General features: G+C 38.9%; 1 protein-coding gene across 1 annotated transcript; it reads right to left on the bottom strand.

Moving 5' to 3' along the window:
- Positions 1-5,567: 5,567 nt before the first annotated feature.
- LOC120466726 (uncharacterized) lies at positions 5,568-13,790 on the bottom strand. Its single transcript, XM_089131419.1, has 4 exons — positions 12,917-13,790; positions 12,641-12,714; positions 12,360-12,432; positions 5,568-12,153 (listed from the first exon to the last, which is right to left on the bottom strand). The coding sequence occupies exon 4, from the start codon at positions 11,641-11,643 to the stop codon at positions 7,477-7,479; it is 4,167 nt and encodes a 1,388-aa protein (XP_088987545.1). The 5' UTR covers positions 11,644-12,153; positions 12,360-12,432; positions 12,641-12,714; positions 12,917-13,790; the 3' UTR covers positions 5,568-7,476.
- Positions 13,791-16,707: the final 2,917 nt, after the last annotated feature.

Here is a 16,707-nt window from a genome sequence, read left to right as displayed (position 1 = left end):
CAAGAGGATATCACCTCACCAATCCCCCCTTCCGGATCTGTTGGTGGATATGCTACAAACGGATACCCCCACCAAAGCATCGACTGGCTAAATAAATTTTGTACGGAACTTGGATTTCACAATCTCGCATTCCTCACGAGCTACGGGGCAGGCGTTTGTGCTGCCGCTGCTGCTGCAGCTACTGTTGCAGCCGAGACTCCTGGCACCACACCTAGTGACGAGCTGGACGGGTGCCTTGGTGATACTGGGCACAGGATTATTAAAGCAGTCGTTACCATCATACTGGAATATCTGATTGATAAGCAAATGAAGAAGGATTGCGCTGGATGTACCGTAGACCATCCGTCCCAAACAAGACATTCGTGCCTGTTTGAGCCTACACCATATTATTTTTACAATTGTTTTGACGAAATCAGTCTGAAACTCCTCAAACCTGAGCTGAAAACTATCTTAGCTCAGGCTTTGAATCTGTACGGGGCTACCCCACACCTGCAAAGAATTCAGGGAGCTGTGGAGACCATTTTGTTTGAGCTCAAAGATGAGATGTACATTGTGGAGCATCTGGCATCTATCAGGCAGAAGCTAGTCGACGAAAGCTGTGAACAGATCGTATACAACGCTGTTGACAACTGGAAACACGTTGATGCTGAAAACCTTGATTCTACCTCAGTTTGAAGATGGGAAACTGCTGCACCTCCTGGATAGCCAAACATTTCTTTAAATCATATGTAAAACGTGTGATATCAAACTTGCTGTACAAGATTATCGATGATAATCATGCAACAGGTGATAACGTTACTATGGTTGATAAACGTCTGACAAATTTATCGAATCAGATGAACGCTGTAAGGGGAATATCAAATCAATGGAATAATATGATAAACATGTCCGTCAAACACATACCTTGCACGACTATCAACAACATTCTTGAACTGATGCCTGAATGCAAGGAATCTCTTAGAATAGGAAATATATTATGTCTTTGTACGTATGTGACTGATGTTTGTAAATTGTCAAGGAATGAATACCCCGATGTTTGTAAAATGATTGATATTTTAGTTGAATACATGTTGGAGAAAAATTTTGAAACGTGTGTAAATTTTATTTTGATGTTCGGATGATCCGTGTAGATATCTGAAATAAAAATCTGTGTGACATCAAGACAACGGGTCATTATTTTATGAAGAGTGATAGAGATAGTAACATGTCAGAGCTAATGAAAAAAGTTTACTATAACCCCTCAAGCCCCGGAGCTTTTGGCGGTAAGGACAGATTAAAACAGGCTGTGTTACAGGAATACGGCGTAAAATTAAATGATAAGGATATTAACGAATGGTTGTCCAAACAGGACGTATATACGTTACACAAGACTGCACCAATAAATTATAAACGGAACCGTGTAGTCGTATACGGTAAGGATCATCAATTCCAGGCTGACTTGGTCGATATGACCGCATACTCAAAAGAGAACGATAAAATTAAATTTATTCTTACAGTTATCGATGTGTTCAGCAAGTACTCATGGACACGCGCATTGAAAAATAAGACGGGTCCGGAGGTGACTAAAGCTTTCGAATCTATCTTGAAAGAAGGACGCATACCGATAAAGTTGCAAACAGATAAGGGGACAGAGTTTTTCAATAAACATTTTCAACTACTGATGAAAAAATATGGCATACATCATTTTGCCACAGCAACCGATTTAAAAGCGTGTGTAGTCGAGAGGTTTAATAGAACTCTAAAAGGACGGATGTGGAAGTTTTTAACGGCTGTAAACTCCAAACGTTACTGCGATATACTGCAAGACCTGACAGAGGGTTATAATTGTAGTTATCACAAATCCATCAAAATGCGCCCACTGGATGTTCATAAAGAAAATGAGACGGTGGTGTTTAATAATTTATACGGTAAAATACGTAAAGAGAGACACGTCTTTAAATACTCTGTAGGGGACGTTGTTAGAGTCTCTAAAGTCCGAGGTATATTTACTAAGGGGTATGAGCAGAATTATACGGAGGAATACTTCACCATAACCGCCTGCATTCCGCGTGTCCCTCCCGTATACCGGTTACAAGACTTAGATGGTGAAATCATCGATGGATGTTTTTATGAGGAAGAACTACAGAAAATTATTGTTAGTGATGATAAAACATTTAAGATTGAGAAGATTTTGCATAAACAAAAACGTGGAAAAGTCACGTACGTCCTAGTCAAATGGTGGGGTTGGCCCTCCAAATTTAACAGTTGGATAGCTGAAAAAGAGGTGATGGATCTACAGGGTCCGTTAAAGCCTTAGTGAATTCATGACAGACGTCATTAAATAATTACCATGGCCGAGGAAGGATTCTACGTCACGCTTCCGTGCAACGCTTCGATGAACATCTACCCTGATAACAAAATATCTAATTACAGAACTAGATTGGCTAGAAGTATAAATTTAAAAGGTCTGTGGGAGGTGGCATTGGTTGAATTTGAATATCCATTGACGTGGTATACATTTAATGAGGATGACTCTGTTTTTATTATTGTCTGTGATCAACGTCTACTACAGAATAACCACGAACTGAGCGATGTAAGAGGCGATGCGTTTCAGATTGCTCTAAAATTATCAACGAGCCGGAATACGTTAAAATGTGGGTATTTTGAGGATGTACCCATTTTGCTCAGGGATATAAATGTCACTCTCCCCCAGAGGGTACGTCTCGCCTACGACCGTATAAAGAATAAGGTATTTCTCAAAGCGCCCCCAGGGACTTCGTTGACATTTTATGGCAAACTAGCAATCATCCTAGGTTTAAAACCAGGGGTTTCTATAGAAACTGTAAACAGTTCGGGTGAACATCAAGACACGTACATCACATATGCGCCATTCCAGGCTGATATAAATGCCGGATTCTACACGCTATATGTATACACGGACATAATCGACTATCAAGCGGTTGGGGATGCCTATGTACCTTTATTAGCAACTGTATATATAGATGGTGAGACTAACAAAACAGTCAGTGTCAGATACGACAAAGCTCATTACGTACGTGTTAATAAGAGTTGCATCTCAGAGATCTCTGTTGATGTAAAAGACGATTTAAACCAGGACGTACGTTTCACCTACGGAAAGGTTGTTACCAAACTACATTTTAGACCTGTGAAACACCAACCGTTTTAAAATGGCTCATCACGCACCGTACAAAGTGGATCCCGAACGCTACATATCATACTACAGGGCTCAGGCAGGTAACGGCCTTCCGGGTTACGCAGGGGGCGGAGTTATGTACGGCTCCGGTTTTGCTTCAGGAATCGGTGGTCTTTTTAAAGGCCTTTTTCGAATGGCAATGCCTTTTTTTAGAAGGGGGATCAGTATAGCAAAACCACATCTAAAGTCAGCCGCTAAAAACATAATGAGTGATGTTGTCACCAGTGCTCTAACAAAGTCTTATAATAATAATGATGATGAAAATGGACAGGAAGGCCATGGCCTGATGGTGATGTCACGTAAACCACCGGGTACCCGTATGAGAAGAGGGCGTGTCCTTGCTGTAAAGAAGACCAGCCGTTCTAGCAAAACACGCTCAGTTACAAAAAGCAAGCGAAGAACTAGCACGAAACGGGTGAAAAGATCTGCAGATTTAAAAAGACGGGGTATCACTATTTTCTAAAAATGTCTCTGCTACACTGTATGTCTGATGAGTGCATTAAATCAGAGCTGGATCTGTTTACGGTCCCTTTGACACAAACAGCTATTGAAAAAAATATGTATGTGGAGATAAGCCCCGTGTCAGCTTTAACAGACGCATCACCCATCGAATTCTTTATAGCGGGGGCCGGTGAAGATTACACAGATCTGAATAACACGTTGCTATATACGCGCGTCAAAATAACCCTACCGAACGGAAATGACATTCCTGACGGAGCGCCTGTGGCTTTAATTAATTACCCTGGATCGACGATTTTCTCACAGGTTGACGTCTCTTTAGCTGACCGGCTCGTCAGTAACAGTAGTAATACGCATCCCTACAGGTGTCTCTTTGAGGCCCTCGTTAATTATGGAAAAGACACTCTCGAGAGTAACTTTTCAGCGGGTTTATTCTACAAAGATTCTTCGGCTCACATAGATGCTACGGATCCTGGAGGGGCGAACGCGGGATTAACAAAGAGAGCAGCGTTCACAAATGCCAGTAGTGTTGTAGAACTACTAGCTCCAATTCACAGCGACATCTTCTTTCAGTCTAAATTATTATTGAACGGAGTGGATATACGGATTCGGTTAACTCGTGCGAAAGACGAGTTCTGTCTGATACGTAGTGACGCCATCAATTATAAGCTTAATATACTGTCGGCTTCACTTTTTGTGAAAAGAGTCACCGTATCCCCTGCAGTGCGTTTGGGACATGCGCAAGCTCTTCTCTCGACCACAGCTAAATATCCCATAGATAGAGTCTGTGTGAAAAATTTCTCCGTACCGGCAGGAGCACGTGTATCTAACCATGAAAATCTCTTCCTCGGGCCGCTACCGAAATCCATCATTTTGGCCATGACGGAAAACACCGCCTTTTCTGGTGCTTATGACAGGAATCCTTTTGCCTTTAAACATTTTGACCTTGAATATTTGAGTCTGACCTGTGACGGGACCCAGGTCCCTTCGCGTCCCTTTCAACCAGAATATAATAACGGGTCTGCCGTGAGAGAGTTTTATCAACTAGTGACAGCCACGGGTCGGCATCTAAAGAATCAGTCTATGATCATAGATCGTGAAGATTTCCTACACGGATACACTCTCTATGCCTTTAATCTGACACCCGACGAGGAATGTGGTCAACACGTTTCATTGATTAGATCAGGAAATATTAGATTAGAAGCACGCTTCAGAGTACCCCTCGCACAACCAATTAACATTTTAATATATTCAGTCTTTGACTCTATTATAGAGATATCAAATCGGAGACAGGTGTTCGCAGAGCACTACTGAATACAGCTGTAATGAATACTGTGCAACTGACGGGACTGATGGATAAAATTTCCTGTAACACAAATTTTTTAGGTGTACTACCGTGCGATTACCTACCCGAAGACCCTTTAAAGGATACCCCTTGCATGCTAATTTCGAATACACAATCTTCAGACGAACCGGGGGAACACTGGATTGCCATATACATACGTCGAGATGGCGTCGCCTGTTTTTTTGACAGCTTTGGTAACGCACCGGATGCAGATTGCTTTCCTGCATCTTTTCATAACTTTCTAAAAAACAATTCTACGGTCGTTCAGTACTCGGGCAAACAAGTTCAAGATTATACTTCTGATACCTGCGGACAACATTGTGTGTTTTTTCTGTATTATATATCAAGAGGTTATGAATATGAGAATATTATAAAAATTTACCATAATGATTTGTTAAAAAATGATGTCATGGTCTCTCTCTTTGTGAAAAAATTGAAACCTAGTCTCTGTAATGGTAAAACATTTAAATGCATTCAGTGTGTACAGTCCGGTAAAACATTTCAGACGTATTAATGTGATGTATTGTTTATGTGTGTGATGAATAAATAAAATTGTAAAACAGATTAAACATTTTCTTTTTCTTTATTGGTATCAGACATTAGTATACAACTTAAAAATACACTTACATAATTATGATATACACAAATTTACATTCAATAATATTTGTAAAACAGATAAACATCTCCAATTATATCGATGCAAATAATTCTTAAAAATCTAGCCATTGTTTTGCATCTAATTTAGGTGACTTATCAGATGTGTCTGAAGAGGGACGTGGTGGTGTGTTACGATGTCTTCGTTTTTTCAAAGACCTTCTCGGTACATCTTCAAAACTATTCCCTGTTGTTTTTCTTTTAAGTGAATCAATCAAGCATTTAACATGATGGTTACTTATAGTTGAGTGAGGTATGTTTAAAGAGGAAAACGCTTCGAGAAATTCATTCCATCCTGTCGGTCTACGTTTGTCATGTATCGTTTGAGGCATTGTTACGCTTTTCAACAGATCAAGCATATGAGATCCTGCAATGATTTTCCCTTTATAAACAAATTCACCGGCGTCTGTCCATGAAGACAACTGTTTGGCCTTAGACATTTTATCCAAAATGTATTTTACATTTTTCAAGCTTCTCTGAGGGACGTTGTTTAGCACCTCTGATACGATTACGTCTTCAGTGACGGGTGCTTCTTCATTTTCGCCATCCTGACTCGGCACTGTTAACGTTAAAGCGTTGCTCTCCACATCGTTGTGCTTTGACACAGACAGAAATCTCTGTAACATTTGTGTGTATAGTTTTACTTTTTCATGCGGACCCAGGTCATGTCTCTGTAATATCTCCCTTATAGATGAATCCAGGTTTTCCTCCACGGACGTATTGATATTTTCACGTGGCGGCGCATTCCTTAGTCTATCCAATTGATGCTTTGGTACAAGATACAATTTTTCAGTATGCTGCATTTTTTCTCTTCAGATTCAGTTTCTAGTTATCAGGCTAGTTATGAAAGGTAAGGCTATGCTTAGGAGAGGTAGTAAAAAGCCACCTTTTTGGTTAATCATACGTCTTTTTCTTGCAATATTGATCTTTTTATTAGCAACGTATTTTATTTCGGTCTTTCTCCTTTTTAAAGATCCGAGCTGTTTTGCAGTTAGAGGGATCTTGCCGTGAAGAATATTGAGGGCCACTTCACACAGAGCCAGTATGAGTTCGTCAGGGGCTGAATGCAAAATAACCTTCCGTTGTTTGGGCGAGCTCTTGTATAATAACTTTAAAAGGTAAAGATTTCTGGAAAGTCTCGAACTCATTTTAAACTCCCTTCTGGACGTAGACCACAGGATAGTCAGACAGTAAATCTGTTCTGAGCCGAAATCTTTCAGGAGTCTGTGTTTTATAATCTATTAGCAGATAGCTGAAAGGAAGACTAGTTGCATCCTGGTAAGCTTCAATAAAAAACTTTGTATTACCGGGAAACATCTGACGACCCAAAACACCTATCTGTTGCTTATCTCGGGGGTTTTTAAATATTATTAAATAATTTGCGTTAAGTCCTATTGTTCTGGTAGATTTTCCCTGGAAAAATAGATTCTGTATCAGTAGCAAACAACTCATATTTTTATGATGGACGTATTGCGTAAATATCTTCTCGACTTCAGAATTGGACGCTGCTTGACCCATAACGTCGTCCAGAATTAATAGGGATCTTTTACCAGGTGGGAATAATGAATCATCATCCAATTTCTTTGGGATGTTTTCAATGAATTTAATATCAAAAGCATGTAACAGTTCATCATATAAAGGCTGCCAGCATGTATAAATGTACACATAATTATCAAACTTCACAGAACACATTTTGTCCGAATTGTACATTAGAGTCTTTACAAAAAAAGTCTTCCCACTATTGCTTGGGCCGCTAATAACAGCTGAAAACGGGTGTTGCAGTCTGCAGTCAAAAACATCTGTTTCACACATTTTCAAAGTATTGTTAAAACCCGTAAGGCAAGGTCGTATAATCTGGTTGGAGTACTCGCTTATTGTACACAAGTCTGAAACTTTTCACAATTGATCTGTTGTGCAATGTGAAGGTCCTCTTATTACGTGTAATGGTCTCTGTGCGGGGGAACAGCTCCTGAGTGTCACCGGTCTCTACATACGCACAGACTAACCCTATCAGACTCTGTAGTGTGACTATCTGTGCATTATTTGCGTTAAGTGTAATACCCTTCGCTTTGAGACACGTATGTCCGTTTGCCGTTCTAAACCCATATGACTTGGGACCTGATGATGCAAACTCAACCACAGTGTCGCCTGTCGCTAATTCGCTCGTTAATTGACCGAGATAAGATCCTGTCTCGGGAATCCAGTCGCCGTTTTTTGACACAAAGATCACAGAATCTGTATCTGCGTACAACACACGTTCGCCTAATTTATCCAAAAGATTATACAGCTCGAGTCGCGCGTAAGCTGTGGTGAAAGCGCCAATAAAGACATTAACGTCTCGTGTCGGGCACGGATCGCGTTCTGCATAGGACCACTGAATCAATGCCACTGAATCAGATACAAACGAAAAGTGTTTTATAATTCGGCCGGCACCTCCAAAAAGACACTGTGTGAATTCTTCAGGCTCTGTCAAAAGCTCTGTGGTAGGCAGATGAGTCCTGAGAGAGAAGCGGCCCCACAAAGTGTTCAAAATAAGCTTGCTTATAGATCGTTTTGCGGGGTTATGGGCTATATTAGCGATGTCTAGCTGAACGCCCTGTTTATCCAGATAATCATCGACATAAGACTGTTTGTCCGCATCTGTCACTACATGTGAGGGGAAGCCTGACGCCTCCTGTTTGGATTTTAGGAATGTTTTGACGTAATCGGTAAACAATGTATCAGTCGACTGCGAAAAATGCCAGACCTCGTGTATTTTGATCACATGATACCCGTGTTGAATAGCTCGTTGTAATTCAACGCTGACCCATGTAGCAGTGATACTTCTGTCGACATCAGTATGACTGCATTGGGGGTCCTGAATCTGATTCTCTGCACAAGTCCTGCATAAAGGAAACATTAGTTTACCACCGCATCGATAAGGCAGAACAGGATGAAATAGCTTACGAGGCGGTAGCACTGTCGCTTTAATTAACCCAAAATAATTATCTATTTCTTCAAAATCCTCAAAAATAATCTTCGGGTGTCCGATAGGATAAGTCTTACTCGACTGTACGTACGGGTAGAGCGATGTGAAATCATAATAATCCACTCGTTCATCATCAGCTGTTTTGTGGTACAACTTATACGCATTCGTACGTCCACCAAATAATGCATCCCGGGGTCTGAGCCTCTCAGGTGCTTCGTAAGATTCCATAAACTGAATGACATCATGATTTGTTTGTTTAGCATGATCCCATTCGCATTCCCAGATAGTAATCACTCGTAAGGAATACACTTTACGAAGTGTTTCTATCTTTTCATCCGATTGCCTTCTGAGAGTACCAAACGATACTTTTGATAAAGGCTGAATTTCTTCCGGCTTAAATCGACAATCGTGTCCATGGTAAAAACAGCCCAAGAACTCCAAGGCTGTTTTTACCCCATCAACAGACTCATAATAACCATCAACATGATAAGGTCCGAAGGCTTGCTCTCCGTGGTTTAAGGCATGCTGCACGGGTACACAGTCCTTACTTTTAATAAATTCTAACCACTGAATTGACGCGTTGGAGTACGTTTTGTATTGATTAATGTATGCGTGACTATGTGTAAGTGCAACTGTATCCCGACTCAAAAAGTTTGTTTTGAATACTTTCATGCATGTTCCGGCCAATGTCACAGATTTAAACGGATCAATGTTTGTACATTCGATGAATTCTTTGCGATATTTTATACAGGCCTCTCGAAGGATCACAACGTCATTCCGACAGTAAAAAGCAAGCTCTTTTTCGAAGTCAAAGACATCGTTCAATACACATGTGTACCACGAGTCAAATCTGACACGTTCGATTTCGCTCATCGTTTCATAACCGTAAAGCTCTTTTGCAGGATAGGGACCCACATAATTTGCATTCTCTAATCTGTTGAAATGATGTGGAAAAAAACCCTTATCATTCACCGTCAGGTTTAATGCAGCCGGGACCTTTTTAAGCGAAAAAGGGAGAAACTGGAAACTGTCCACGTATCTTTGTCTAAACGCCGCATCGTACATATGTAATATTCTACACCCCTGCATAATAACCTTTGGAGTTATGCCTTCGCTGCTAAAATACTGTAACAGAATGTAGGAATCAAACCCCGAAGCATTGTGAGCTATGAATGTGTAATCATTGTATTTTGGACGTCTGAAATGTTTAATCAGACGTGCCACACAATCTGTGCCTCCAGCTTCAAACGTCTCGCCTGTCTGAGTCATTGCACATACAAAATTAGCCACATGTTTATCATCCTGGTACATAGTCTCAAAGTCGTAATAAATGTATTTTTCATCACACATTTCAGACTTTAGAGGCTGAATGTAACATTCGTGACTACCTTCGCTTGTCAAAATCTCGTTGCAATGTACACAGCTCTCTGGAGAGCACTTGTGTGGTTTGGTTTTATCACCAGATCTTGCAACCCTATACAATTTTTGACATTTAGTGCAGTATTTTATAGTGTCACATTGCGATTTTTCAACGGATGTACGCTCTTGTTTATGTGCTTCGTAACAAAAGGTGTTTCTGCAGTATCTGAGGCAGTCTGGGCAGTGTTTATAGTTTGTGACATGTGTGCGACATTCGCTTGTACAGCAAATATTACAGACATATTTGCATTTATGCAGTCTCCTATCGTTGAATCCGCGGTAACAAAATTGACAGACATAACTAGTGCCTAAGAAACCTTTCAAATTTTTGATCAGATAGTAATGCGATTCATGAATGTATAAATTTGCGGTCTTTGGATGTATTTCATCTGTGTTTTTGTAGACCTGTACCTTTCCAGTGCAGTCTCTGTGAAAAACTACAATTTTTAAATTTAATTTTCTCTCGAAAATGTTCAGATCATGAAATCCTATTTTATCGTGCGGTGCAAATCCACACGATGTGTGTATGTCCATTGCTGATTTTTGCAACTGTTGATCTGTGAATGTTGGATTCAAAAAGTATGTCAGACAATAACTAAGACACATGTTGTCGTTCAAATTCATCGGACAAAATAAATGCATTTTATTTCGTTTGATAGTGTCACTGATGGCCATGTCTGTGATTTTCCTACGTGCGCCGCCACCCCCCTGATGATCCATAGCTACAGAAACTCTTAGAGATAAAGAGTTGTCTGTTGACACATCTCTGTTGCTTTGTGCAGCGCGTTCAATTTGGTCAATGAATAATGATGGATCATGATTGCTTTCTGGTGTTAACACAGCATTTATAGACGTAGGTAAGCTGTCACCAGTTAGTGCTATATTCACATAGCCCGTATCGCCGGCCGTCAGTTGAGAAAAATGCACAATCTCGTTTAAAATATTGTGTAGACGATGATTAAAATCAGCCAAATCGTTTGTATCTATTTCACGGAGATTCAGTGTCCTTTGGATTTCAAGTCCGTTGAAACGTGGTCGAGGGGTTATTACGAAGTCGCCTACACGTCCTCCCTCAGTCGTCAGCGTATGAATTTCGTCCTGACTAAGGCCCATATTAGGGAGCTGATGATTATAATTCGAAAACCCATTACCGGACTGGATGGTTTCATGATCATCATCATCCCCGTCTAGCCAGGATCGCTGTTCGGCGATAAGATTTTGCAATCTTTCCCTAACTGAAAGTCCCGTAGTGTCCAGTGCGTTTAATTGTTCACTTATTAAACAACGCAATTGTTCATTATTTCCATCATGTCTCGACATGATACGTTCGTCAGAGTCGATATTAGGAATGTGGTGATGATGATTCGAAAACCCATTATCGGAGTGGATGGATTCATCATCACCCATGTCTAGCCAGGATCGTTGTTCGGCTATAACATTTTGCAATCTCTCCCTTACTGAAAGTCCTGTAGTGTCAATTGCTCTTAACTGTTCACGTATTAAACGTTGCAATAGTTCATTAGTACTGAGATGCCTCGATCTTATGTGTTCTACATCTTCGTCTGAGTCTGACTGCATATCAGTGTAAGATCTTTTAGAAGCCATTTTGTTTTAATGTGTTACTAGTAGACTATAAACGAATACTCCAACACCATCACCATTCATAGATAATAGTAATAGCTGATGGGTAATGTTTAACAACAAACCATAGCAGTATTACAAATAACAGTCAAATTAATAAAAACAAATAAAAAGTAATCATCAAATATGAAAACTAGAGAATGTAAGATTTCAAATGATATGTAGTTTGTCAAGATTAGTCTAGGTAATGGTTTTTGGGGATCCCACCGCTGGGGTTGGTGACGCTGAAGAGATTTTAATAACAACAACCCATACTATTATTACAAATAACAACTGTAAAATAACAGTCAAATGAATAAAAATAATAACAATCAAATTAATAAAAAGAAATCAGTAATTATGATATATTGCATAACTTGCGTTGTGTCTTTTCCATTGATAATCTGGATAACATTCATTTAAAAGGTGCTTTGTTACCAATATTAGTTGCTGTCAGGGGTTTCACGGTTGTCCTTCAGCGCGGTTAACAACAACCTGTTATAGAAATAACATTCAAATTAATAAAAACTAATAAAAAGTAATCATCAAATATTAAAACTAGAGATAGTGAGATTTCAGATGATATGTAGTTTGGACTTAGAATACATTATTACTGAATATAAAGGTAATCTACAGTCCGTACCAATAATACAACAGTCAGGTGAATAAAGTCAAATCAATATTTGTATAATATTTGTTACCTTATCAGCTCAGCTGTTGTTCATGATGTATTTCACGATTCCCCTCTGGTGTTAAGGATAACAACAGTTCACGCTGTAATAGAAATAACAGTCAAAAAACAATCAAACAAATAAAAAGTAATCATCAAATATTAAAACTAGAGATAGTGAGATTTCAGATGATATGTAGTTTGGATTTAGAATACACTATTACTGAATTTAAAGGTAATCTACAGTCCGTATAATAAAAATAACAGTCAGGTGAATAAAGTCAAATCAATATTTGTATAAATATTTGTTACCTTTATCAGCTCAGCTGTTGTTCATGATGTATTTCACGATTCCCCTCTGGTGTTAAGGATAACAACAGGTTATGCTGTAATAGAAATAACAGGCAAAAAACAATCACACAAATAAAAACTAATTATCAAATATTAAAACTAGAGATTGTGAGATTTCAGATGATATGTTGTTTGGACTTAGAATACACTATTACTGAATTTAAAGGTAATCTACAGACCGTACCAATAATAAAAAACAGTCAGATGAATAAAGTCAAATCAATATTTGTATATTACCTTATCAGATGTTGTCCAGAACGCTTTTTCACGATTATCCTCCCGTGTTTAAAAACCGTTACAAGTTCTCTGTTTACATCCACTTAACGTTGCGCACCCTGTTGAAATTATAAGACTTCATGTCTCGGATTTCCTTGTGGTGAATGCATGATATTCCACAAATGCCGAAACGACATAATCCTCAAAATCCAATGAGCTGTTTTCGTGATTCAGAATGAACAAACCTGATGATAAATCCACATATTTCCTCGCGCTGGAGAGGACACTGATAAAACACCCAATGACACGTTTTGTGGATCAGACGCTATGATTGAACAGATCGGTGATAAAGCACATAATCCAATGAGCAGTGCGATGAGGAGATAATTGATAAATTCTCATATTTCCACAGGTGTACCCAGCGTTGATAAAACACATAATCCTTACTGTTGTGATGAATGCATGATATTCCACAAGAAACGGCATAATCCTCAAAACCCAATGAACTGTTTTCGCGATTCAGAATGAACAAACATGATGATAAATCCACATATTTCCACACGCTGAACAATGTTGATAATCCGATGAACTCCACTTTTAAATTAAGCTCCCAAATTAACACAATAATAAATCCGTATAGATCCAAAATTCAATCCGCGGACCTGATCCTTAAAATCCACACTGTCTGCACTCAGTCTGTGAGCTCATGGTCTTTTAAAACGGACGCGGCCAGAGTATGGGAGGAGTTTACGTGCGAGTGTGTGTATGTGTGGACCAATCTGTCGCTCGTACAGGTAGTGAATAGAGCGTAGACCAATCCACCGTGCGCGCGTCATCTAGGGCGTGCAAGGAGGAGGAGTCAACCCCTGGGCCCGTGTGCTCTGTTCAGCGGTTGCATTTCGGACAGCTCTTCAAGGCGAGTGGTCGCTTTTCTCAGAGCTAGCGCTGACATGTGCTGTGATTTTTCTCACACCTCTTGTTTGGGAGGGATCTAAGAGGCGGAGCTTGAACCAGGTCACAGTAGAGATGTTGGATATGTCATTGCTCTCTCTGACTTCGGCCTGTTAGGACGTGCTTTCTTGGGCTCCCGGGATTACATTTACACAACTTTGAACCGGATAACTTTTGGAATTATCTAAAGTTTTGGATACCTTTTGGATAAAGCGTTGCAGCCGGATATACCTTTTGGATAACCGCTGCTGTTGGATATATCTTTGGAGGTGATTAATCTTTAAACGGGATAATTTTGTTCTTCTTTCACCAACAAAACAGAACGTAAGTCAGTTTTTATGTTTTTAAGTTTTGATATCCTTTAATAATTGTTTGATGTAATTTAAATACACGCTGTTTTAATACACATTTTGATAACATTTATTAATTATTTATTTTACGTCTAAACAATTTAACATTTTAGTGTTTGAACATCGATAATTATTATTATAATCAATATTATTTAATACTTTTAAACGGTGTGTAATTGTGTAAAAGTACAACTTTTGCTCCAAAATGTTATTTTTGTGAATGAAAACTTTTTTAAAACAGATGTTTTATTTAAAAATGGAGTAATTTACTAAATAACGTGTAAAGGAAAAGACCTGTACTGCGTTTTAATGATATAAATTGACTAAATGGTTTTAAACAATGCGTGTAAAAGGACCATTGTTTAATAAATAATAAAAACATAACCTATATCTGTTTTCTGTCATCATTAAAGTTTGAAAATGTATTGTTTTTCCATCATTTTGAACATTTTTACATTGAACAAGACAGGTGTAACAGGTGTACAGTCTGGTACCGCATCAGATGGGGTTCCGTATCGTGGGAAAATTTTCCCACGATCACGTGACCAGTCCAGAAGTGGAGGTGGTGGTGAAGGGGTGTTGGTGGGTGGGAAGAGGAGGGGAGACCGTGGAAATTTTCCCACGATCACGCGTTCAGACCGGAAGTGAGCGGGAGGGGTAAAAAAGGGGCGGGGCTTATTTTTATGGGGGGCAATAAATCACTCAAAGTGACACTTGCCGCCCTTCATTCTCTCTCCTGATCCAGTTGTTAGATTCAGCTTACCCATTTATAATGATCTGGTTCTTCAGTTATAGCTCACTAAAGGGGAAGGTCATCAGAGAAAAAGGCTATTATCTACTATTATCCTTGTTGTATATTATCTATTGCATATTATCTACTGTTGCATATTATCTACTATTATCCTTGAGACATTCTCATATACACACAACACAATTTAAAATGTTCTGTGAACTCTTCTTTAAAGATGTTTGGATACAAAACATGACCAAAAAAATTATAATTCAAGAAAAAATATATATATTTTGCATTAACAAAGCAAGTTGGACTTTTCTTTGAATACAAATTAAAGCTTAGAGGGATATTGAACAGACCTGCAGTTACCTGCAATGAGATCCTGTGCTCGTTTGAGAGAGAAGAATTACATCTTTGATTCATCTGTATCAGAATGAACTGGGGACACAGACTGGCTTGACCATCTAATGCATCTGTCCTTAAGCAGACATCTAAATTACTCAACTCCTTGGTTTGAATGCAGCTTCTAATGGATTTTATTGGTTTGGTCTTCTCAGGTGTTGTTGTTTTAAAGGTCTCTTGGGCTGATGTGCATTTATTACATTCTGTCTAAATATTAGCAGCAGAACATTCATCACTTCTCCCACCAGTTTATTTGCTTTACGTAACATGAGGAATCTTCAGCGCCATTAAAACAGACAACCCATTTTTAAAAGAGACAAAACATTCAAGACTTTTCACACACTGTTGGATATTGATGTTCCTAGATCAACTGGAATGGCCTATCATGGATTCAGTAGATTGATATTCCATTCTTTATTAACACTTTATTTAGGGTCCAATTCTCACTATTAAGTAGTTGCTTATTATATATTACTGGGATGTTGGATATTTATTAGAACTTAAAGCACATTGTAATTGGGTTCGTTGTAATGGGAAGAATAATAAAATATTTTAATAAAATAAATAATTGGCGTTTTAAAAATACGATAGCTGGAGTAAAACAATGCACAAAAATGTACAAAATCCAAAGCAATAGCGATTATGTTCTTACTAATGGGAAATATGCAGAATTGGATGCAAATGAAATTCGATGTATGAATTTTGAGATGTAAACAATCAGACCAATGTAAAAGTCTGTAGATAAATGTAAGCCAGTGAAGTTCTTGCATAATATACAGAGAGCTAGACCTTTCTCATCCCAAGGCGTCATCTAAATGACTTGACCATGCATCAACATCAAAAAAAAAACAAAAAAAACATCCAACGCACGTGGCACCTTTAGCATCATTAGGCCTATGAAACGCGCCTCCTAGTGGTCTAACCCTAAACCTACCCGCGTCATTTAACTGACGCTAAAGGTTGCCATGTGCGTCGGATTTAGACGCATGGTCAAAAGTGTAATGACACCCAAGGACGAGAATGTGTTGTTTATAATAAAAAACACAGGTCACAGTGATCAGCTCTTTAACGAACCAACTGTACCATTAAAGCTGGACAAATAAACAAATAAATTAGTTACATGTTCCATGCAGTAATGACTATCAGTGCAAGCAGCAACTGCTTGGTCTGCAGTTATACAGTTTAAATTTGAAACATCCTGTTTGCTGAAGAAATTTACGGAAAAAAGTGATCTATGTGGATAACTGATCTCACCCACTGAATGAAGTGAATAGGAAATTGGATGCTTTGTACTTCATTTGTGTCAGCAAAAATGGGCAGTCGATATCCAGACAACAACGCTGCCTAGGCAATTTTTCATACGCTGCCTGAAAAAA

The sequence above is a fragment of the Pimephales promelas genome, chromosome 5 (assembly GCF_988280905.1).
Source record: "Pimephales promelas chromosome 5, fPimPro1.hap1.1, whole genome shotgun sequence".
Lineage (NCBI taxonomy): Eukaryota > Metazoa > Chordata > Actinopteri > Cypriniformes > Leuciscidae > Pimephales > Pimephales promelas.
This window is presented reverse-complemented; position numbering and strand designations above follow the sequence as displayed.

Excerpts from the sequence above, each read along its gene's own strand:
- LOC120466726 (XM_089131419.1), bottom strand. The coding sequence starts at position 11,643 with ATGGCTTCTAAAAGATCTTACACTGATATGCAGTCAGACTCAGACGAA.